The sequence below is a fragment of the Mustela erminea genome, chromosome 10, assembly GCF_009829155.1.
Source record: "Mustela erminea isolate mMusErm1 chromosome 10, mMusErm1.Pri, whole genome shotgun sequence".
Taxonomy (NCBI): domain Eukaryota; kingdom Metazoa; phylum Chordata; class Mammalia; order Carnivora; family Mustelidae; genus Mustela; species Mustela erminea.
The window spans coordinates 2,690,794-2,715,362 of NC_045623.1; the positions used below are offsets into that span (position 1 = coordinate 2,690,794).

A 24,569-nucleotide genomic window follows, 5' to 3' on the forward strand; every position below is an offset into this window, starting at 1 on the left:
TCCCTTCTCCTTTCTCTTCCATTCTTCTCCTTCTTCTCCTCTTTCTTCTTCTCCTTCTTTTCCTTCTTCAGTGCTCAGGAACTCAAAGAACAGAAGCAACTTAGAAGTCAAGAAATGAGGCCTTATTTTTTGGAAAACTTCACCCAGGTGAAGATAGGATAGCATGTCCCTACCATGAAAAAGGAAAAGAGTCACTGAGATCATTGCTCACCAATCATTTATTGGGTATTTTAATACAATTCCATAGATTTTCTTTGAGGGGTTTTCAGGAGCTATGGATGGACAGTTTTGGCTTGTTGGAATCTGCAGGCAGAAACTGGATACATATGAAGCTGGAACCTGTCCAGTCAGCTGTAGTGATAGCAGCTCAGGGGATAGTGCCTCTGGTGAAGGGTAGGAGCCTGGGCATGGAAGGTATTGTGAACTTCAGGGAGGACTTTCCTAGAAGCCTCTCATCCTGTTTCATTTTAGTGTAGGCTATGAGGTTTGCAATTCCTGGTATTTTGTCCATAGGAGCCCAAGGCTACCTGTCCTGTCCTCAGGCTGTAATATGCATCTTCAGAATACTTTTCCTGTTTCTGAATTATTGGGAGAAGTTTCTACGTTTCAGTGATCCAACCATGTCCCACCTACACAGATAGAAAGCCAGGAAATGATTTAAATACCCAAAGTATTAAAAATTGGGATCTGATTGTATCACCCAACTTACCACTCAGATTTAACCCAACTAGAACAACCTAGAATAGAAATGCCCTAAAAGTGAATACTAGTTCTCAAAAGCATCCTTTCAAGTAGATAGAAGAGGGAAGGAAGACAAACATTTTCAATCTCTTAAACAGAAGTAAGGATAAACTTGGATTTCTTCCTTGGTTTCAAGTTGCTTTAGCTCTGGTGTGTGCACAGCCTAGTGCTGATTCCTTTTCTGCTCTTGTACATAGTCATAGAGGGGATTGGGAGTAGGAGCTGCTTTGGTAGAGTGACTTCTACCTTGTTCTCTCCTTGGGGGCCTCCCACCAGTCTGGGTGGGATGGAAGGTCAGGTTACTGTGTCTTCCCTGGGAACCTTGCTTCTGGCTATTTTCATTCATGTGGAATTTTTCTCTATTAGCACATCTTTGCTGGTTCTCATAAGATTGTTGATCCTGGGATCCTTGATATCTTTCTTCCTCCTCAAGGGTTTGCCTATCCCATTGTTGTTGACAGTTTTGACTCTCTTCATGGGTTTGCCTGTCTCGTCGCTGACGGGTCTGTTCATCTTCATGGGTTTGCCTCTTTTGTCGCTGGCAGGTCTGCTCATCTTCATAGGTTTGCCTGTCTTGTCGCTGATGGGTCTGCTCATCTTCATGGGTCTGCCTGTCCCATCTCTTATGGTTCTGCTCATCATGAAGGGTTTGCCTGTCCTGTCTCTGATGGTTTTGTTTTTCTTCATGGGTTTGCCTGCCCTGCATCTCCCATGGAGTTTCTTGACTCTCACAACCATGTCTGCCCCAGGTTTGTTGGCCCTGCTCTTCCTCTGCCTGCTGGCTCTGCCCCTCTCCATGACTTTGCCTGGCCTGGGACTGTCTGTGGTCCTGCTCGCCACTAATTGACTGCCAGTCACCTCCTTTGTAATTGTGTGATTTTTCTTGCTGGATTTCTGCTATGAGTTTGTGTTGGTCATGTTGGCTATCCTCCTCAGGCTCCCATGCCCGATGGCTGTTCTGTTGGCCTTCCCTAGACTGGAATCTCTGCCCTTGATTTTGAATTACTTCCTGTCCTTGAGTCTTTTGACTTAGTCTCCCTGACCTTCCTGATTGCTCAACATAAGAGTCTCTGGTTGTTCCCTCACTGCCTTGGAGGTAACTATTTTGCCCTGTTACCCCAATTGCTGACTGACCATAGTGAGAGCTCAGGCTTTGTCTGTCTGTCTGACCATAATGATAACCCTGGCCTTGTCTGTCTGTCCAGCCATAACAAGAGCTCAGGCCTTGTCTATCTGACTGGTTATAACGATAACCTTGGTCTTGTCTGTCCATCTGACCATAGTGAGAGCTGAGGTCTTGTCTCTCTGTCTGGCCATAACGGCAACTCTGGCCTTGTCTGTCTGTCTGACCATAGTGGGAACTCTGACCTTGTCTATCTATCTGACTGCATTGAGAACCTAGGCCTTGTCTCTCTGTCTGACCATAGGGAGAATTCTGGCCTTGTCTGTCTGTCTGACCATAGTGGGAACTCTGGTCTTGTCTGTCTGTCTGGCCATAGTGAGAACTCTGGCCTTGTCCATCTGTCTGGTCATAGTGAGAACTCTGGCCTGGTCTGTCTCTCTGGCTACACTGAGAACCTAGGGCATATCTGTCTCTCTGGCCATACTGGAAACTCTGGCCTTGTCTGTCTGTCTGACTACACTGAGAACTCTGGCCTTGTCGGTCTGTCTGGCCATAGTGAGAACTCTGGCCTTGTCTGTCCCTCTGGCCATACTGGAAAATCTGGCCTTGTCTGTCTGTCTGGCTACACTGAAAACTCTGGCCTTGTCTGTCTACCTGGCCATAGTGAGAACTCTGGCCTTGTCTGTTTGACTGACCATTGTGGGAACTCTGGCCTTGTCTGTCTTCCTGGCCATAGTGAGAACTCTGGCCTTGTCTGTCTATCTGGCCATAGTGAGAACTCTGGCCTTGTCTGTCTGACTGACCATAGTGGGAACTCTGGCCTTGTCTGTCTCTCTGGCAATAGTGAGAACTCTGGCCTTGTCTGTCTTCCTGGCCATAGTGAGAACCCTGGCCTTGTCTGTCTGTCTGACCATAGTGAGAACTCTGGCCTTGTCTCTCTGACTGACCATAGTGGGAACTCTGGCCTTGTCTGTCTCTCTGGCCATAGTGAGAATGCTGGTCTTGTCTGTCTGTCTGGCCATATTGAAAGTACAATTCTTGTCTATCTCTCTGACCATAGCCTGATTCCTGATCCAGCCTCTGAGACTGTCCATGATAAGAGCCTGATTGCTGTTGGTTTTTCTGGCCATAACGAGAATTATGAACTTGTTTGTCATACTGACTTAAGGCAAAAATATATCCTTGTCTTTTAGGCTGGCTACTGCTAGATTTATGTCTCCATCTTTGACCATAGTGGGAGTCCCTATCCTGTCTCTCAGACTGACTATTGCAGGAGTCCCTATCCTGTCTCTCTGACTGAGCATAGCAGGAGTCCCTATCCTGTCTCTCTGACTGATCATAGCGGGAGCCCCTATCCTGTCTCTCAGTCTGACCATAGTGGGAGTCCCTATCCTGTCTCTCTGACTGATCATAGTGGGAGTCCCTATCCTGTCTCTCAGTCTGACCATAGTGGGAGTCCCTATCCTGTCTCTCAGTCTGACCATAGTGGGAGTCCCTATCCTGTCTCTCAGACTGACCATAGTGGGAGTTCCTGTCCTGTCTCTCAGACTGACCACAGTGGGAGTCCCTATCCTGTCTCTCAGACTGACCATAGTGGGAGTTCCTGTCCTGTCTCTCAGACTGACCACAGTGGGAGTCCCTATCCTGTCTCTCAGACTGACCATAATGGGAATCCCTATCCTGTCTCTCTGACTGATCCTGGTGGGCATCCTGGTTTTGTCTCTCAGACTGAGGGCAGTGGGAGACCTGCTTTTCTCCATCATGCCTCTGCCTGTGTTGCCTGCCTGTATTTTCTGGAAACCTATGGTCTTGTGTTCTCTCCTGCTCCACTTCTTGCTGGGAGATTCTATCTCCACATGACTTACTATCCAGTTTATGATAGCAAGCTTGAGCCAATTGGAACACCAACAAGAGATATTCATGAAAATCAACATGTCCATTTCTGTCTTTATCCAAGAGGCTCAGGATGGTTTCCACTGTGTCTGGGTCATTTGGTCTCTGTGAGAAGATAAAACAAAGAGCAAAATCAGCTGTTCTCCTGTGGATACAGTGTGTGCCAGTGTCTATGCCCCAGCCTCTTCACTCTTGTATGAGCCTTCCTTGGTTGGAAACCATTAATCTGAAATGGCTTGGGCTTGGTTCTAGTCTTTGATCAGATTGTCCTCAGAACTGCATCTCTTGCTGGACCAGTGTGGGCATGATTATTCCATCCCATCACATGTTATATTGTAATTATTTTTTTAACCTACTTTCCAACTACACTGTGAGATCCTAGAGGAAGGAGAAGCTGGTTTTATTCATGTTTGCATTCCCAGTGCTGGGATGGTGCTGGAATGGAACAGGTGTTCAATCACTCTTTACTGAATGAATGAATGAGTGAATGAGAAAATGTGTGGACAGAAATCAAGATACAAATCTAGAATTTCTTCTGAGAAATTATTTCTGGTTTGAAGTTGTGCTCCCTTATGTCATGCCCAGCTGTAAGAAGGGGTGTGTGTGTGTGTTTGTGTGTGTGTGTGTGTGTGTGTGCATGTCTGTGAGTATGTGTGTCTGCTGGGAGAGAAATACTGAGGAGCTTCCTGAAAATCTTTACCTATAGGGTGGATGGAGCATGACCAGATCAAATGAAAAACATCAAGCCCTGGATGCAGGTGTCAGAGTCATTCACACTTGACTTCATGGGGCCAAAGTCTATGCATCTTACCTGGAGGATATCTCCAAACTCAGCCAAGAGCAGCTGCTTCAACTCTTTCTTGCAAAGCAAGGTACATTTCCCACTCTCTTTGGCATATTTCTGGAACACCTTGATCACAGTGAGTATGCTGTTCAGGAGCTGAGCCATTTTAACAAAAATTGATAAACCTAAAAGAAGAGAAGATTTTTCCTGTGCTTAGGATGAAGACCAGGAGATAGCATTTCCAGATAGCATTTTGGTCACTAGCCTTTGGTCAGGGAAAGAAGTTTAAGAAATGATAGAGCCCCTTCTTAGCCATACCCCTCACTCCCTTTGACCCACATTCAGGCTCCAAATATTTACTACAGTGGGAGATGGACACAAACTATGTGTCTCTGACTGGAAAAGTGACAACTTCCTAAGAAACAAAGAACATATGGCAGGTGGTTTACATGCCCCATCCCCTACTCCAGGTGGAACTTGCTTAATTGAAACTCTTTTATTAGAACAAAAAGGAAGGAAGGTCAGGAGGCCCACAGAAGTCAGTATAGTTTTCACCAACTGAATAGGTCTTAGTCCTCAAACAGCCCTTGCTCAAGTGGGGAAGAAGGCTAGAGGCTTGCCATGGGCCAAGCAAACTTTCTGGGATGTCAAATTCCAGCATGTACTTCTGGCATGGATGGTCATTTGGGGCATGCTTATAAAGTAGAACCAATTAATATAAAAACTATTACTGATAAAAACAGCAAGCCAAATTAACTGCACAGATGAGAGGAAGTGTATATAATCAGCTAGATTCACACTGGCCATGTTGGAAAACTAAGGTCTTTTGGGATCTGGATCTTAACGATTTTTCTTCCTGTGCTGTAAAAATTCTGATTACTGGGTTTATAAGCCTCCAAGAAACCCTAACTGCAAAACACACTGGACTTCCAAAAGCATACAGTGATGCCTATAAGGATGCACGGCACAATGAATTGTATGGGACATGATAAGTTCCTTAGGGCATTTCACTATAATGAGACATTAGTGTTACTGTGGCCCTGTGGTTTAGGGCCTGGGTCCCAATGAGCTTTAAACTTTTCGGTCTTGCCTTACTTGCATGAAAGGTCAATACTACACTATGGGAGACTAAGCTATTTACCAACAGTCCTAGCCCTCAGTTTTGGGATTTCCAGGACATCCTGAAACAAAGGCATGTATATTTTAAAGTCTTGGAAGTGGGCCACCCCAGCTATCATCATATTCTCAGATAGAGCCAAAAAGAAAGCAGGATTCTACCGAGGCATGTCATGCACAGGGAGCAGTCTCAGACCTCCCCAGCCCAGCACATTATAGCTGATACCAAGAGCCTTGTATATACTGCCATAACCCACCTCCCTCTCCACTCCCCCTTCCCATGCATGCCTTACCTGCTTAGGGAGGAAGGGTAGAAGATTCAGAAGCCAGAGAGGATACTGGAGACTTGAAAACCCATCCTATTTATAGGGGTTTTAATTGTCCTGCTAGGCCATCCCAGGAGACACCCATTCTGTGGTGGAGTCTGAATCACTCTGGGCCCAGCCCAGCTCAGCCCAGCTTGACCTCTCCCTCTGCAGACCGTTTGGTTTATTTATTTCCCCCACTTACTCATGAACCTGTTTGTCATTAGATAGATGCTCAAGTCCCAGCCCCATTTAATTAGGGGAGTGTGTGTGTATCTGTGCATGCTGCGGGGGTCCCAAAAGACAGGTGTAGGTTTCATTCATCCTTAATATGTGCTACTTACCAAGACTAATGGAGGACAACTGTTAAATCATACCAAAGAAGGATATTGATATGCTCACTTTATAAATACCTGTCAGAGTAGGGACTAGTGATTCTAGGTAAATAGCCAGGATATAGTTCCTGGAAGAGATTTATTTTAGGCTATCTTGCTTATGTAGGTAGATATGTATATTTTAATCTATTGACCTGTTTTAATTTTAACTTTTTTTTTTTTTTCATTTAACAGTTCTACCTACTAGAGGGAGAATTAGATACATGACCAATTTGGGGAGGAAGGGCTTGATGATGGTGGAGCTGCCACCTTTTAAGGTCTTCCTAAAAATGTTACAAGTTGATGGACAGTGTGGATGCTATGACATCTGTGAGTAGAGCTGCTGTTGGAGTCACTGCTTATTCCTCACCTCTGCACCTGTGACAGGTCAGCAATCTCTTAAACAATCTCAGTAACTTTTTGTGGAGTAAGTCAATTACTGATTTTTGGAAGCATTTTGGAATCTTGTGTAAAGTGCAAAAAATTCTAGATTTACCTCTACTTTCTACTTTTGCCTCACACTTAGATGTGAGTTGGTGATGATGCTTGCTATTATTGACTATGTGTTCAGCATTCTGAAGGCAATCACAGAAGTACAGAGATTTTAGTTCAGTTGGAATAAAGAAGCTTCATGTAGAAAAAGATTTTGAACAGAAAGAGCAGGACATGAGAAATGCTGGGAGTCAGAAAACCTCGGTACATGTGGAGTCTTTGTGGGGTAGGTCCAGGCTCCCCTCAACAGGAAGGATTTGTGTCCTTCCTCATGGAATTCAGGTCGGCAGAAAAGTAAGGAAAGAAATCCTGGTGGAGAGAAGGGAAAGACCAAAGCTGGTGAGTCTGGTTGGAATGGAGGGTATGTAGAAGAATTGAATTAAGAGAATTTTAGAGCTGCAAAGGAAATCTAGTTTTAGCCTCTTAATTTTACAGATGAGGAAACTGAGGTCCAGATAAATGGAGTGACTTGCCAAGGGTCTCATACTATTATGACAAAAGCCAGGCTCAGAATCTTTGTTTTCTTACCTCAACCCAACGTGTTCTTTTTTTTTTTTTTTTTTTACTTGACAGAGAGTGAGAGAGAGAGAGAGAGAGAGATCACAAGTAGGCAGAGAGACAGGCAGAGAGAGGGGGAAGCAGGCTCCCTGCTGAGCAGAGAGCCCAATGCGGGGCTTGATCCCAGGACCTTGAGATCATGACCTAAGCCTAAGGCAGAGACTTAACCCACTGAGCCACCCAGGCATCCCCCAAAGTGTTTCTATGCATTCTCTGAGACAGATTTGGAGACTGCTTTGAGCTAGTTTTTTTTTTTTGTTTTAAGATTTTATTTATTTATTTGAGAGAGAAAGAGAATGAGCAGTGGGGAGGGTGGAGGGAGAAGGAGAAGCAGATGCCTTGCTGAGCAGGGACCCTGCTGATATGAGGCTCAATCCCAGGGCCCTGGGATCATGACCCGAGTTCAAGGCAGACATTCAAACAGCAGAGCCACCCAGGCATCCCTTTAAGGTTAGTTTAAAGAGAAATGGGGAACAGGGTACATTTTGGTCAGGAAAATGACATGATCAAAGCGTTGTCTGGGGGAAGATTTTAATCTGGCCGCAGTAAGGTGGCCAGCTGTCTCCATTTGTCTGGGACCAGTGGGTTTCCCAGGACACAAGACTTTCAGTGCTAAAATGGGGAGAGTTCTGGCTAGCCTGGGACGAGTCAGTCACCAGAGACTGCAGTACACAGGATGAATTGGACATCTGGCCCTGGGCTTTTGTTTGTTTGGAGATTTTTAATGACTGTTTCAATCTCCTTACTGGTTATGGGTCTGTTCAGGCTTTCTATTCGAATTGGAAAGAGGAATGTCTGAGTAGGGAGACCATTTGGGTCTCATGGCACACATGAGAAATGGTGAGAGCTTTGACTTGGGGCTAGATTAGATGAAAGGCAGGGAAGATGGAGAAGTCAAGGGAGACTCAAGACTTTAGGCCTGGATAGCTCAGAGAACTGTGGTGTGCTGAAGGAGCCCCTAAGGGGTTTCAGATTTGGCACTCCTTCCAGCATCCCGCAGGCTTTCTGCCTCTGGGATCCTGCCATCTTTCCTCCTGCTTGCATCCTCTGCTCTTCGGGGTCTTCTGGCACTGTCAGGACTTGCTTCAGTCTGCTTGTAAATCCTGAAATCTCTTTCTGCTTTTGAATCTTGACTTGTGAGTGCTGTTCAGTTATGACTCTTCTTACCCATTAAAAGCAAAAACCAAGAGAAGGTTTGGTGACCCAAATAAAGAGAATGGCAGTCAGAAGGGTAGAGGGTAAAGACAACAGCCATTGCCATAGAGTGGCAAAGCTGTGGCCCCCAAGATGTTGGCATCTTCCAGGGCTCCCTAGAAATTCTTTCTTTTGTTTAGATGGGCAGTTCTTTGCAGTGGAGAGAAAGATGATACTCTCCACAGTAGGGTCTGCTATGTATGCATACATTCAATGCTTAGTAAGTTCCTACAGGAAGGAGAGAGAACTCTGTGCCACCCAGTCAGTCCATCAGTGGGGATGTGTGAGCACATGGAAGGCTCTTTTGTAGGCACTGAGACACAAGCACAGCCTTTGTTTTCAAGGAACTTTCAGTCTTACTGGAGCATGGGGTACACAGGCTCTTTCTCTGCAGTTGAAATTGTGACTGTCATTGACAAGGCATTGGAGACTTTGGTTAGAGGAAAAAAGGGGAGGATAGAGAGGTTAGAAATACACATATTTGAAGAAATCATGGAACATACTGGGCAATTTTGGGCAAATCACTTAACCTCTTGGTCTTACATTTCTTCATCTGTAAAAGGAAAGATTTGGACTGATCTCCAAGTGTTTTTTCCCCCGCCCTGGCGTTAACATTTTTAAGATTCTGTGACTCTGATCTAAGGGTTAGCTTTAGAGATTATGTTTTAACTTTGCTCTATTCATGAATGTGTTAAAGTCCTCAGAGCCTTGTGCTTCATAGTCTTCCTCCATGGAAAATGTGGAGGGAAATTGTGAATGTTTGGTCACTTAGTTAACATTTGTAATTTGCATGAGGATTTCCACTGTTTTTGTTCATTGTTTTTCAGTGTGTTTTTGCATTCATGTTGGAATGTGGCCTTGTGTTTTCAAAGGCAAGATTTTTTAAGCTACAATTTATTGAGGTCTTATTGTATGCTAGGCTCTATGTTAAGATTTTATATGTGTTATCTTGCTTAATTTCTACAACTCTGTGAGGCAGGGAATATTATCATGAGTTTTCAAACAGAGAACCTGAGGGTCAAAGAAAGATGAATAACTGGCTCATTGATTCCACAACTTCCTGGCTCCAAAGCCCTTGTTCACAACCCCTATGTTTATATCACCTTTTGTAACAGGACTGGTGATAGCCTGCTCCACAATGAGAGAAATAGTTTTCTGCAAAAGCTAAAGTAAAAGAACCAAACTTCCTAACAACCTACTTTAATGGAATCCAACTTTGAACTGAGAACATTCTGATGCTTAGCCAGTCAAATATTTATTATTTTCTAGTGCTTCTTGCGTACCTAAAGGTTCCAACACTGAAGGAGCTTGTAATCTATTTGGAGAGATTAACAGAAGCTTATTCTTAAAATTTTTTTAAACATGCATACAAAAAGTAGCCTCTTTTTACAGTTGACAGAATGAGATGGAAGAAGTTCCATGTATTGCCCATTCCTTTCAGGTCTTGACCCTATTAAACCCCTTACTGTTCATTTCCCATGAGATACAGATGGGCCTGGTGGGTGTGACAGGTACTATTTTGAGCTAATAGAATTTTCAGGAAGTCTCCTTGCATATTTTGACTAAATCATTAGGATAATTATCACGGAACTCTTAGACTTCCTTTTTCCTTCTGTTGAGAAGTTGGGTGCCTATTTAGAGATGAAATCCTCACAACCCAGAGCATGGCTATTTGTATGACAAAGGGAGGCCCTTGTGTAATCCTGAGGCAGGCTCTCCATTCCTGCTTAGCTTTTGGAATTAAGCACGTAGATAAACTGGAGATGGGGGGGGAAAATGATCACCTTCTCCTGGAGAGGAGTAGGACTAATTAATAGGCATAAAAGTCTTTGAGATTTCTTGATATTGAAGGGTCATTTATTATCATCTGCACAAATAAGTTCTCATTTTAAAAATCTTTCCTTGCAGATGAATTACCCTCCTGTTAATTATAGGCCATCTCCCTATTAATGACATCTGTGAGAGTCAGTGGTTTTTGAAGGTAACACTGGCCTCAGCGCTATTTTAACTTTGTTGGAAAATGTGTTTTGAGCCAAAGGAAAGGGATGTTGGGTTCTTGAGAGTCTGGTGCACAGGTTTGCATCTGGAGCTGGGCTTCCTACAGCCAGTGTGTAGTCCAGTTTTTTCTTCTATCATAGCTTTTGTTTTTGGATAAAAGATTGCATCATCCCCCACCTCCCCAGTGTTTCAGACCATGTTCCCCCTACCTCCCCATGACACAAGCAAGAAAGCTTCAGAAGTTATTGCTGAGCACAGTCCATGGGGTTTTAGATAATTCCCCAGAATATAGTTAATAATGCTACAGACCGAAACATATGTCCTCAAAGTCTGCCACGTGTGACTGAAATTGGATCATTCAACTTAGGCTTCTGAGTTTTTTCCTACTTTTTATTAAAGAGCATCTTTATAAAAGATTTTATAAGTGATATAATTCATATGCCATACAACACACCCATTTAAATTGTACCATTCAGTGTTTTTTAGTATTGTGCAATCATCATTAAAATCTCATTTTTAGAACATTTTCTTCCCTCCCTCCCCACCCCCAAGAAACCTTACGCCCATTCACAGTCATTTCTTATTTTGCCCTCTCCCATCCCATGGCAACTGCTGATCAGCTTTGTCTCTTTAGACTTGCTTATTCTGGAAATTTCTTGTAAATGGAATCATATAATATGTGGCTTTTTGGACTGGCTTTGTGCACCTGGCATAATATTTCCACCCTCCCCAGGGTGGGGGGAGGGCTTGTACAACACTTGCAACCCAGTAGCAACAAAAGAACCCACAATAGTAGGCACCTAATAAAGGTTTGTTGACCAAAAGAATGAATAAGTCCTGAGGTAAAGTGGGAGTGGAGGAAATGGGGCAAGGGAGACAGATAAATATACTTTGTAATCTGTGAAGTTTCCATTGTATTTTGGGTATTATTAGCAAATCACTTGGGGTTCCATCAGTGTTTTCCATTCTCTGGCCTCCACCCTTCTACCCCCCATGTCAGCTCCTTCAGGATGGGAAGAGGTGAATTTGGGGAGTCTGGGTATGTGGAAATCAGTGCTCAGGCATCTGCCTGTTCCCTTGTACAAATGGTTGGATCTCCTCCTGCCTTTCCCTGCAGCTTCTCCTGGCCCCTCACCTTGGTGCCCCAAAGAGCCCTCAGGGTGAGAACTGGAGGCCTTGGCTTCTCATTAGGTCCCAGCTTTCACTGTGAGCTTGGAAAGGATATTGCTACTTTGTGACTATCTTTAAATGAGGGATGGCTTTGAAGACATGACTGGTTGAGCCGGGTACCTTCCTACTTCTGCCTGTCTGTGCTCCCTGAGGTCTCCTGGCTCTTGAGATTCTGTCCTAACTCATTTCTTGTCGCTCGCCTTTGCTCCAGCTACGGCTCAGGGAGGGATTTGTTTCTGTTTGCCATGACTGTTATGCAGCTAGCAACATAACTCTTAGCCTCCAGTCTTCCTTTCTAGTTTATTCTTCACACTATCCCGAGAGTAATTGTCTTTCCTCAAGGAGGGTTATAGTTTCCTATAAGAATAAAGGGTTTTCACTTTTCCATAAGAATCGAGTTCAAAATTCTTTTTTAAAAGATTATTTATTTATTCATTTGAGAGAGAGAGAGAGAGAGGGTGAGAGAGAGGGGGAAAGGAGCAGAACGAGGGGGGAGAACCAGACTCCTTGCTGAGCAGGAAGACCCCCTGGACCCACTCCTCTCCATTTCTAAAAAAATTCTACCCATTTTATTATTTTAAAATTTTTTATTAAAAATTTTTTTTTAAAGATTTTATTTATTTATTTGACAAACAGAGACCACAAGCAGGCAGAGAGGCAGGCAGAGAGAGGAGGAAGCAGGCTCCCTGAGAAGCAGAGAGCCTGATGCAGGGCTCGATCCCAGGACCCTGAGATCATGACCTGAGCCGAAGGCAGAGGCTCAACTCACTGAACCACCCAAATGCACCTAAATTTTTTTTTAATTTTAAAGCTCTATGCCAAATGTAGGGCTTGAATTTATGAGTTGTATACTCTACTGACTGAACCAGCCAGATGCCCCCAAATTCTTCCCATTTTAAACACATTTAAATAGTTACCTTTTCTATAACAGCATCTCCAACTCTTCTTCACCAGAACTATCTCCTCTCTGCTCTGCCCCATACTCTGTAGCCCTTACTCTCAGTGTTTGCGATGCTCTCTTCTGTGTTCTGTAGATGGCTGTGTCTGTGTTTGCCTAGCTCATGAGACTTTGAGCTGTGTAAGGGAAAAGACAGTCTCTTAATTCATCCGCCTGTCTCCTACCAGCTCTGCTTTGCCATTCCCAGTTTTTTTTTAAGGCTTCTGCTTTTTTTTCAAAATAATGTATTTTTTAAGATTTTATTTATTCATGAGAGACAGAGAGAGAGAGAGAGAGAGAGTGGGGGAAGAGAGAAAGAGAGAGAGAGGCAGAAGGAGAGGGAGAACCCAGTTTTTTTTAAGCTCTCATAGAACTTTTTTTTTTTTTTTAAAGATTTTGTTTATTTATTTGACAGAGATCACAAGTAGGCAGAGAGGCAGGCAGAGAGAGAGCGCGAGCAGGGAAGCAGGCTCCCTGCTGAGCAGAGAGCCCGACGCGGGGCTCAATCCCAGGACCCCGAGATCATGACAAGAGCCGAAGGCAGAGGCTTTAACCCACTGAGCCACCTAGGTGCCCCGAGAACCCAGTTTTTTAAAAATTGACACTGAGTGGCTTTCTTTTGCTCCTGTGTCCCATGTAGAGTGGGAGTTAGAAATACACAGCTAAGCCCTCATTTCATGTGGACTCTTTGTTGTGTGCTGTAGTTCTATGTGTACTTCTTATATCTGAATGAGATGATGAGTTCCCTGTGGGCAGGTGTCTAGACTTGTTTTGCTCCCCGCATGTCCCCTGCCACAGTGCTAGGGCCCCAGTGGGTGGCTGAACCAGACAACTGCCCACCTCTGCAAGTCTGTGCTCCATGGGGAGTTCTGTGTGGGATTTAGGGCTCGTTTGTGGTTTGACTCTTGGGAATAAAAAGAATACTCTATCAAAATGATAGCTCCATACAGGGTGTGAGGCAGGAAGATGGGTTTATAAGCTGGACCGGTGGTGGGCTATGATGATTTCAGGAGGCCTGGGGAATGGCTGCTAGTATCTTGAAGGATTTGCATGGATAAAGAATGGAGAAACAGTTTTAGTTTCCCCAGAATTAGCTGGGCGCTGCGGACTCCAGGCCCAGCTGATAGGGTGGGATCTGGGCATAGCCTGGGAGCTGCAGCTCTTGCCAGTAGCTGAGTGTATCTGTAACACTGGTCAGCTTGCGCACATCGAGTTCTGGAGTGGGCACACTGAGAGCAGTGTTGAGTGAGCCTTGGACTCATTGGGCCTCTGGAGGTCATCTTGCCCTGCCTGGCCCCAGATGGTCAGTGCCCAGGCCATCCTCAGCAAGTGTCCAACCTGAGGCTCCCCTAGAGGAACAGACTACCCACTGTTCCCGAGAAGCTCATGCCTGTTTTTCATTCCCTTAGCTGTCAGGTGCAGTAGGATACTGGATCCAGGGTCCTGAGAGAGCAGGGAGAGAAAAGCAGGTAATCATGGGGATTTGCTGCAAAGGCTTCAGTAAGGGGAATAATCCTTCAGGGACCTTTGCCAGCAGAGCATAGAAGGAGTATTAGATGTCACTAGCTCATGGCCTAGGGGCTCTGGTGGAGATTATCTGGGAGTGGGAAGCGGTACTGTCCCCAATCCTCTGTGATTTGTTGTCTGGCTCCCCAAATGAGGGCAGTTGGTGCCTGAATGGTAACACCTACTTGTCACGTCCACCTAGCATAGCAAATTCTTGGCATAGTCAGGAAACAAGAAAGACTGAAGGCCAAGCCAGAGTTTTCTTCCTTGATTGGCTCATTCCTTCATTTATTTATTTATCTTCTTGACAAAATGTGAAGTGATGAAGACAGAATCAGTAACAATGCAAAGGATTCTGGGAGAGGTTACAGAAGAGCTGGGGGCCAGGATTGGGGAAAAGCAAAATTTTACCGTCATTTGTTCTCTCCGCACAGTGGGACCAGCCCAGACAGCACTCCTTGTCCCTCTGCTCCCACCCACAGTGCCTCACACCCTTTGTGGGCCTCAGCCAGACTCAGTGACATTACCACATCCCTTTGCCATGGGTGTTCTGCCTACTCATCCTCTTTAATCCCTAACCTCTTTATTGTGGTCACAGATGCTCCACATGGCCCCAGCACCCTGCAGGGAAGAAATCATTAGTTTCTTGTGGCATTCAGAAGGAGCACGCCTTACTATTTGTCAAAAGGAGTAGAAGAGAAGGATTAGGGGAGGAAAAGTGGCAGCAGAGGGAGAGGCCCAGGTGGGATTTTGTCCCGACACATTGCCTAGGCTGATCAGAGTCGGGAGGAGTCTGGCTGCTGATCTGAGTATCTCGCCTCCATTCATCTATGCAGAATGCCAGCCTGCTCCTGCTGGTATGCAAGAGAAGAGGCTGGGAGTCCCCTCCGCAGTATTTCCTGGACTCGGACTCTGCCATGTAGAGGTGGGCTGGTGAAGTTGGATGCAGGACATTCCTGGTCATCTGGAAGGACCAAAGCCCCGGTACTGGGAACCTCTCAGGTTCCATAGAACAGGGAGTATCAAGTATCCAGGGCCTTCCTGCCTTTGAAAAGGGAAAAATTAAGGTTCCTGGAGAGAGGTTGTGAATTTTACAAGGTCACACAGCATCACACAAGAAGTTAATCATAAAGCTAGTTAGAACCCAAATGGTCTAGCACAAGGGTATAACCACAGGATCTTTCTTGTCCTGAGACTGTGTTCCACTCTTCTCTCTGGTCCTGTTTACTAACCCGACATGAGGCAGAGAAAAGCAGGGTCTGACGGTCATGCAGATCTGCGTGGGCATCCTAGGTTTGCTCAGACTTGTTCTCTGACCCCGAACCTAGCACAGAGAGGATGTGGTCAAGTGCACGTTCTGTTCCCCTTCCTAGGGGCCTGCCCATCTTCTCCTTTCTGGAAACTCACTGGGCTGCAGAGGTCCTGACCTCCTTGGTTGGGCACAGTGTTGATGATATTTAGGCCTCCATTTATAGAATGTTTCAGGAGCTCAAGTACTTTATGGGTAGAGATTAATTACTGTCATGATTTATCCTACTAGCCACCTGATTTGAGAAACAGTGGAGGAACTTTCTGAGACTAATTTGATCTGTGCCATTAATTTGAGTACTGAGGATGTGGGTTATGGAAGGTAGACCATTTCAGATAATCTGCTTCATGCTGTGCTGCCCTCTTTGCTGCCTTTTCCCCATGACCCAGTCCTTTGTAGTACCTTCCTAGCGTCCCTTCCAGGCTCTCATCAGCTGGGTCCTAGAGAGCCACACATCTCGCAGAAGAGGAGATGGGTGGTTTTTACACTGAATCATCATGAACGTTGGATGGGGAGGACAGAGGAAAGCAAGGGCAGATGATTTCTAGCTTTGCTCACTGACTATTAAGATTTTGAGAGGACCATCTCTTTAGTCTAGAAGGCAGGTAGAAAAGGGACATGGATTTCCCTTGCTGGCAAACACATTTAGTGAAAAATACTTAGAGTGTGAAGTGCATGAATTGCACTGTAGGGGAGGAAGGTGCATCTGGCATCAGGAACTGGCTTTTGTTGCTGGGACTGTAAGCTCCTGGCTGTTTGGCACCAGTAACCTGCAAGGATCCCTCCTGAGGAGGGACTGGTGCATGTGCTGCAGCCACTGGGCACTGAGTGGGTGTGCTGTGATGATGTGGGCTGTGTGTACTGGCTCAGATGCAACCCTGCCATGCACTTGTTACCCTCCTATGCTGTCCCATGTCCTGAAGTCCAGATCCAGACTCGCTAAAGGGAGCTCTGTGCCATTGGCAGCCTCTGTATCCTGGGGAGGCTCTTCCTTGGAAAGCGAGCTTTTGTTTGATTTTGTTATCAAGTCCTGACCCATGTCAATGTTCCTCCCCCTCAGTCTTCCTGGAATGCATGGAGGCTTATCCATAATAGTATCCAAGATTTTTGTTTGAAGCTTATCTCCAGGGACCCAGTAACCACCTTTTCTTTTCCTATCACTTAGTGGATGTCTCCCTTTAGATTGTGAATATACAGATGCTAGGCTCTGGAGAGTCACTGGTTTCTGTCGCAGCATGGAATTGTAGTGAAGACAAAGTGCTCAGAACTCTGCCGGCACACAGTGGGCCCATGGGAAATGTTAGCTGCTTTCAATATGATTTTTTCATCTGTAAAAAGCTAGGCAAGACATTTGGCACATGATCGATGTAAACTTAACCTAAATTATCCATGGGGAGCAATGGGCTCCACACTGACCACATGGTGCAGGAAGGGGGTCCCAGGGTTATGGCCCTGTTTCTTGCGAATATACCTGTGTGTGTGTGCTGGGCAGCCCCGGCCTCCTGCAGTTTGTCCCACCTCCTCTGCCAAGCAGACCTCTGTGCTGCACTCTTGTGGCAAGGCTTAGAGCCTTGCCAAATGGCAGGCTCCCTGCAGGTTCTGCCTATGTCTTCTGGGTCTCTGTGTCCCTTACTTGTGGCACAGTGTCTAGCACAGGACACTTTCCCCGGGGTGAATAAACCTAAGAGGAGACCCAAAGGATGGACACCCTTGCAGTGTGTACTACAAAGGAACCAGGAACACTAGCTCTCAGCCTCCCTGGCTCCGGAGCCAGATGGCCCAGGTTTATGTGCCGGCTCTGGTGTTAACGAGCTGGGGGAACCTGGCAGTGAGGGGCACATGGTGGGTACTCAGTAAATGTAAGCTGTGATTATTTTTATCATCATTATTAGTAGGAGTCTTTAGTGGGCCAGTCCCTGGAATAGTCAATGCAATTTTGGTCTCCACACTTAAAGTAACAAACAATAAAAATTTCAGAGGTAACTAGGAAATGATGATAAAGAACCTCCTATCTGAAGGCCTCTGTCTTTGCTCTTCACACTGCCTGGAATGCTCTTCCCTCAGAGAGCCATGTGGTTTAAGTCCTCATTTTATTTAGGACTTTGCTTGAATGTCAACTTATCAGAGAAGGCTTCCTAGCCACCCTGTAGAAAATAATAAGTCGTCACTGAGCTTCCTATTTCCTTACTCTGCTTTAATTTTCTTCTTAGCAGTTATTGTTGCCAGCTGGTTTGGTGCACATTGGCTCATTTATTCTCCCTCTCCTCCCCTAGAAAGTGAGCACTTTATAGCCCCAGTGCCCACAACAGTGCCAGGCACACAACACATGCCCCTTAATGTGTTTAAATGGCAAAATTAAGTTTCTTCCTTTACAGAGGATGACAGCAGGGAGGGCATTAAATGGAAGATTGTAAGCTCAAGAAGGGCATATATTATACGAATATAGCTGTGTCCACTAACACCTAATGTAGAGTAAGGGAGTCCCACTCCCTTTAAGGCTTGCAAAAGATCAGTTTAAGACAAAGAGAAGGACTTCCTATTTCATACAACAGGCCACTGTGGGGAGGAAATCCTTGCTTCAAGAAATGAGACTAACTAAAAAATATGAATCCAGTCACAGATTTCCAGCAGATCTGGGTACTATTTCTAGCTGTCTGGCACTGGGGTTTCCACAGCTTTCATGCCTAAGACTCTGGTGCCTTTGTTAGGGGGAGGCTTTTGAACGAATACACACTGGGCTGCTTCCTAACTGCCATTCAGTTGATGCTGTGTACAAGGGTGACAAGAGAGAGAAGTGACAGGGCAAGGGATAAGTGAGGGGACAGTGCAGAACAAGAGATCGAATTTCCAGTGCATCCTCATAAGTGGGAGACACAGGGAAAGAACTCTGAAGGGTTCAGATTTGAAAATTTGGGAGACTACCCTAAACCTTGGGCTCATTCTCTCCATGGTTTGTTTATTGAACAGGTGTTTATTGATAACCTTGTTACACATCAGGCACTGCTCTAGACATAGGGGTCCCAGCAGCAAAACCCTGGCCTCATGCAGCTTCATGTTCTAAGATGGGGAGACTCATAATAACGTGAGTAACATTGGTAAGGGGTCAGTCGGTGCCAAGCACTCAGGAGAAAAAGAGGCAGGGCTGGGGACTGGTTGTGTTGGGACAGTGGAACAAGGCAGGGACAGGGTGGGATTGTAATTGGCTAGCTGCGGTAGGCTGCTCTGAGAAGGCGATATTTGATAATGGCCTGAAGGAGGTGAAGTTTTCTGTCTGGTCCCAGCCAGAGGCCCAGACAGTTCTCAGTGGCCTATTTACATTGGACTGCATGCTTTGGAGTCTCGTTTGGTCCCTCTGTGCCTTCTACCATGTTTCCTCTCTGGCCTGGCCATTTAGTTTACTCAGTAAACAGTGGACATGAGGACACTACAAACAAGATAGACAGGATCCAAGCCTCTGTGGACCTTTCAGGCTGAAAAAGGAAACAAGTAAGTAGTTACCCAACAGTGGAAGGGGTGCTGCTTTGGACATTTTCAGGGTGTGGGGCAGTGCAGAGCAGAGTGCCATCCTAGGCCTCCCAGCCAAGATTGAGCCTGAACCCAAGACGGTCTCTTCTTCATTTCCTACCCTTTCTCCCTGCCTCCTTCCATACTTTCCTGTCTCGAATGTCTCCTGAATTTTGAGTTCTTTCCCATACTCCCATTTCTTGTTGTCTTAGGCATCATGACTGATTCTCCCCTGGCCTTTACTTCCCGGTTAAGTGAACATAATAGCTGTTGCCACCCATATGCTCATAAGAATGCAGGAGTGTAACAGGGGATTAGTGTGGCATTTTAGGATTAAGGACAGGATGGTAGTTTAAAAGTTTTTAGCTCCCCCTAAATTAGGGGAGCTGCCAGACACAATGCATTGTTAAGCCTCACAATATTTCCCTGTGGCAATACTTCTGTTTCTCTCTAGGTCCCACACTGGCTACTGTTTGGAGAGTCTGGGCACGACTGCTTTGGGTGTCAAGCACAAGTCTCTTGGACCTCACCCCTGCTCCCTTTTAGGGCCTTGTGACCATAGAGCTCAGGTATGTGACACTTGATGAACTTGCAAGGGATGTGGCTGGTGTCAGGGAGGTTTGCTGAAGGTCACCCACAGCCACAGTGGGACACGGTATAGATACTCCTGTGGTTCTTGTCCTCTGCAATGCAGACATCACAGACTGGGGACCAGGATGGGGGCCCCCTTTCTGTGTTAGGGTCTCCACAATCTGACCTGACTCCCGTTTCCAACTCCATCCCCCCTCGAGAATCCCCCTGCTCTAGTTGACATGGTGTCTTTGCTGAGGCCCTGGCCCACGTCCACAACTTCACTCAGGCAGTGAGTCCTCTGTGAAATGTTTCTTTTACCTCTCACTTTCTGTAGATCTGCCTCCCCTGCTCCACCATGAAACACCCCTTGAGCCCTTCTTTGATGTCTCCTTGAGCTGAGCTTCCCAGCACACCTTATCTAGCACTTTGGTTCAACAATATCTACTACTATAGAAGATCCTCAAGCTAGATAGAACTGGCCAACACTCTATGACTCTAGCCCAGTGGTTTCCAAACTGTGTTCCTTGGAACCTGTCAGGGGCTGAGGTGAGGCGCCTGGTGGGAAGGACTCTGCTGCTTACCCTCATTCACCTAATTGCTTTTAGTTTTCAAACATCCTAAGCTTTGCTTGAGGAAGGGGTTCTGTAGTCAAACAGTTTGAAAACTATAGCAGCAGATTTGATTTGTTTATAATGTGGACATATAATATCCAATGACACATACTGAGGCAGTGCTGGATTCGAATGTCAGGCCCTTTTTACCAGAAGATATTACTGGAGTCGTGACCTGCCCCGTTGTACCATCTAAAGTGAATTATAATCTTTTTACAATCATAAAATGTCTTATACCTCCTTGTTCACTGCACAACGCCCTGCTCATAGATGTTCGACGAACACTGTCACATCCCTCCCCTCCAGTGGTGGTGATAACAGTACATAGAGGACACACCCAGCGAGCTCCCGAGGGGAGCTGGGCTAGCTTCCCGGGCTCTGCCCCTCAGGTGCTGTTCCTGTGGCAGCGGTTAAGCCGTAAATGCTGGCAAGGCATCTCAGGGGGATCTCAGTTGCTCCCTGGACTGTGCTTTTGGTTGTCAATAAGGTTAACATGAACCAACTCCACCTTCTTCCTCATCATTCAGCATTGGCCTTAAATCTGTCTTGCCTGTGCCACCAAGAAATATGAAGGTTCCCAACCCCCCTAGGCAAATCCAGCTTCCAGGCTGAGTCCTTGCTCTCCTGCCCACACTCAACCTTCCTCCTCTGCTCTGCACGTGGTCTTTAAGATCCCCTTCTCCATGGAGACTGCTTTGGTTCCAAGGCTCCCATCAATCTTCCTTTCTCTGATAACAGTGCTTTTACCTTTATTATTTTGTTTTCTCAGTTTTGTTCAAGTATAATTCACAAATAAAATTCTAGTGTATGGTGTACATTGTGAAGATTTGATATACATGTACATTGTGAGAGGATTCCTCCCATCTAATTCATTAAGATGTCCATCCCCGATGGAGAGGAGAAGGGAGTTGGGGAAAACTGGAAGGGGAAGGTGAACCGTAAGAGACTATGGACTCTGAAAAACAATCTGAGGGTTTTGAAGGGTGGGGGGAGGTGGGAGGTTGGGGGATCCAGGTGGTGGGTATTAGAGAGGGCACAGATTGCATGGAGCACTGGGTGTGGTGCAAAAATAGTGAATACTGTTACACTGAAAAAATAAAAAATTAAAAAAAAAAAAAAGGATGTCCATCCCCTCGTATAGTTACCTTTTTTTTTCTAAAGAAAATTTTATTGTTTTGGGGGATCGACTTAAAATTTTTTCTTTGTGTGTATATAAACACATATATAATATATATTTTAAAGTTTTTATTTTAATTTCAGTTAGTTAATAGAGTGTAATTTAGTTTCAGGAATACAATATAGTGATCCAACACTTCCATACATCTCCCAGGGTTCATCACAACAAGTTGCCCTCCTGCATCCCTATCACCTCTTTTATCCCTCCTCCACCAACCTTCCCTCTGATAACCATGTTTGTTCTCTATAGTTAAGAGTTTGTTTTTTGGTTTGTCTTTCTTTCTTTTTTCCCCCTTTGCTCATTTATTTTATTTCTTAAATTATACATATGAGTGAGATTATGTGGTATTTGTCTTTCTCTGACTTGTTCACTTAGCATAATATTCTCTAGCTCTATCCGTTTGGTTGCAAATGGCAAGAACTTATCCTTTTTTTAGGCCCAATACATAATCCATATATGTGTGCGTGTGTATATATATATATATATATATATATATATATATATATATATATATATATATATATAGTACTCATTTATTGAGCTCTCTGGGCTCTGTGTCAAGTGCTTTACATCCATTACCTCATTTGGTGCTCATAACAAACTTGTGAGACAGATAATATTATTACTCTCAGTTTATAAATAGGAAAGTAGGGCTTAAAGATGTCAAATAATTTGTCTGAGGTCCTGGAAGTAGTAAATGGCAGTGGCAAGATCTGAACCCAGACAGTCAGACACCAGAACCTACAGGCTTAACGTTGCAACCATGTTGGGCTCCTATAAGGTTTAGAGACAATTATATTATGTATCATTTACTCACTGACTCCTTCACCAAATAGTTATTAGGCACCAACTATATTCTAGAGACCTTAACACTATTAGAAGTATGTGTTAAAACTGCCTCATCCCCTTGGTGTCCATATGAGTCAGGCTAGTTTTCCCACCTGGACTGCAGGTGCCCCTCGAGAGCAGCTTCTTATTTGCTACCTCTCTTTTTCCCCCCTGCCTTTCTTTCTTGCTCACCCACTCAAATGGCTATTACAATGCTCACTCAACTGGTTAACTTGATTGCATGATAGCATCTGTAGCCTGTGACACATGCCACAGATTCCCAAATTGGTGGGGAGGTTAGAAGTGATCTGGTCCATCTCCCTGACTTCCAGTAGCCCTAACTACAACTATACTATTCAAGGAAATATGACCATCTAATTTAGGGGTTGGCGAACTATGGCTGTGGGCCAAATCATGCCTCCTGACTGCTGACAAGCCAAGGATGTTTTTTATATTTTTAACTGAATGAAAAAAAAAATGGAAAGAAGAACACTATTTTGTGATGTATAAAAATCATATGAAATTCAAATTTTAGTGGTCACAAATGGTTTTATTGGAACATAACGATGCTCATTTGATGCTCATTTGTTACATAGTGTCTCTGGCAGCTTCCCACAGGCTACTGAGTATGCAGGTGCAGTTGTAACTTGACAGCATGTTTTTTAATTAAATTAATATATTTATTTTCAGAAAAACAGTATTCATTATTTTTTCACCACACCCAGTGCTCCATGCAATCCATGCCCTCTATAATACCCACCACCTGGTACCCCAACCTCCCACCCCCCGCCACTTCAAACCCTCAGATTGTTTTTCAGAGTCCATAGTCTCTCATGATTCACCTCCCCTTCCAATTTACCCCAACTCCCTTCTCCTCTCTAACACCCTTTGTCCTCCATGATATTTGTTATGCTCCACAGATAAGTGAAACCATATGATAGTTGACTCTCTCTGCTTGACTTATTTCACTCAGCATAATCTCTTCCAGTTCGGTCCATGTTGCTACAAAAGTTGGGTATTCATCCTTTTTGATGGAGGCATAATATTCCATAGTGTATATGGACCACATTTTAAGGGTCAAGTATGTTGTTCTGAAACATTTCATTTTCTAACACCAGTGCACACCCATCACGTCGAAAAAAAAAATAGAGAGAGAGAGAGAGAGAGAGAAGATAAAGGTAAACTTCAAATGTCCTACTTTTAAGGCACAAAGGAGCATAGTTTGCTCTCTTTCTCATCATGGAATTAAAAGGTAAAGTATTACGTTTATTACACAGTGATGCTGCCACTGTGCTCAATTAATACAGTCTGAATGTGTGTTGATGTCATCAGACTAAGCACTCATCACAAGGTTTCTAACTCACAGGAAGCAATGGTCAGAAATATTAGGAAACTGAAATTTTTATCACCACAGAATTTCTTTTCAAAAAAATATAAACCAAATCACAATAAAGTAAGTCACAAAAATGTAAGCTTTTTTGTTAGTGAGGCAAGGAAAGCTTGTACCGTTGGTGAGTTAATTAAATCATATTTGGTTCCAGCAGCTGAAGGAATGTGGCCAGAGAAAAGAGCCTCAGTTAAGACTATTAGCCTTTGGGCAAAGAATGAGGACATCAACCATCAGTTAAAAACAAGGCAAATAAATGGCTTTGAGTGGTTTTCTTTCCCTTTCTTTCTTTCTTTCTTTCTTTCTTCCAGTGAATTGACAGATGTTTCTGATACCGCTCCGTTATTTATTTGGGTAGTTAATGCTGAGTTTGAAGTGACTCATGAGTTAGCCTCTGGGAATACTCTGTGGAACAACTGCCTGCAAGGATGTGTTCAAAGTGGTGGATACTAATTCCCTGAAGGGGAATCTGCTACCATATGTACAATTGATGGTAGAAATACAATTGGAACAGAAAAGAACTTAGTTCGAAAATTTTCAAAGCTTGTGAAAGTGAAGTGATTAAAGCTTATGATTAATCATTGTGTTATTCATCAGCAGATACTTTGGACAAAATGTTTGAGTCTTTCATGTTATTGAAACAGCAGTGTCAATGGTGAACTTCACCTCCTCTTGCACATTTAATCATGCTCAGTTCTGTGATTTTTTTTTGAGTCAGAAACAGAGGCTGAGGAGTCTCACTTGCTTTATTGCACAATAGTTTGATGGCTTAGCAGTGGCCAGATTTTACTGTGATGTTTTGAGTTCAAGGCTGAACTTGAAATTTTTATTGAATGAGAAGAATAATCTTCATCCACTATTTTTGAACACAGATAATTTTGGTAGTTAGCTTTTGTGGCAGACTTGATAATGTTTCTTAATGAATTTAATCTAAATCTACAAGGCAAAGCAGCTCTCAAATTGGAACTTACACTGTGCTGACGTTTTTT

General features: G+C 44.5%; 1 protein-coding gene and 1 long non-coding RNA gene across 2 annotated transcripts; one reads left to right on the top strand and one right to left on the bottom strand.

Moving 5' to 3' along the window:
• Positions 1-316: 316 nt before the first annotated feature.
• RPTN (repetin) lies at positions 317-5,978 on the bottom strand. The gene is made up of 3 exons (XM_032361628.1): positions 5,951-5,978; positions 4,569-4,726; positions 317-3,862 (listed from the first exon to the last, which is right to left on the bottom strand). Exons 2-3 carry the CDS (start codon positions 4,704-4,706, stop codon positions 905-907), a joined length of 3,096 nt encoding a protein of 1,031 aa, XP_032217519.1. The 5' UTR covers positions 4,707-4,726; positions 5,951-5,978; the 3' UTR covers positions 317-904.
• On the top strand, positions 4,477-23,924 carry LOC116601047. The gene is made up of 3 exons (XR_004289906.1): positions 4,477-4,629; positions 19,459-19,573; positions 23,735-23,924. It is a non-coding gene; the product is annotated as an uncharacterized LOC116601047 (long non-coding RNA).
• Positions 23,925-24,569: the final 645 nt, after the last annotated feature.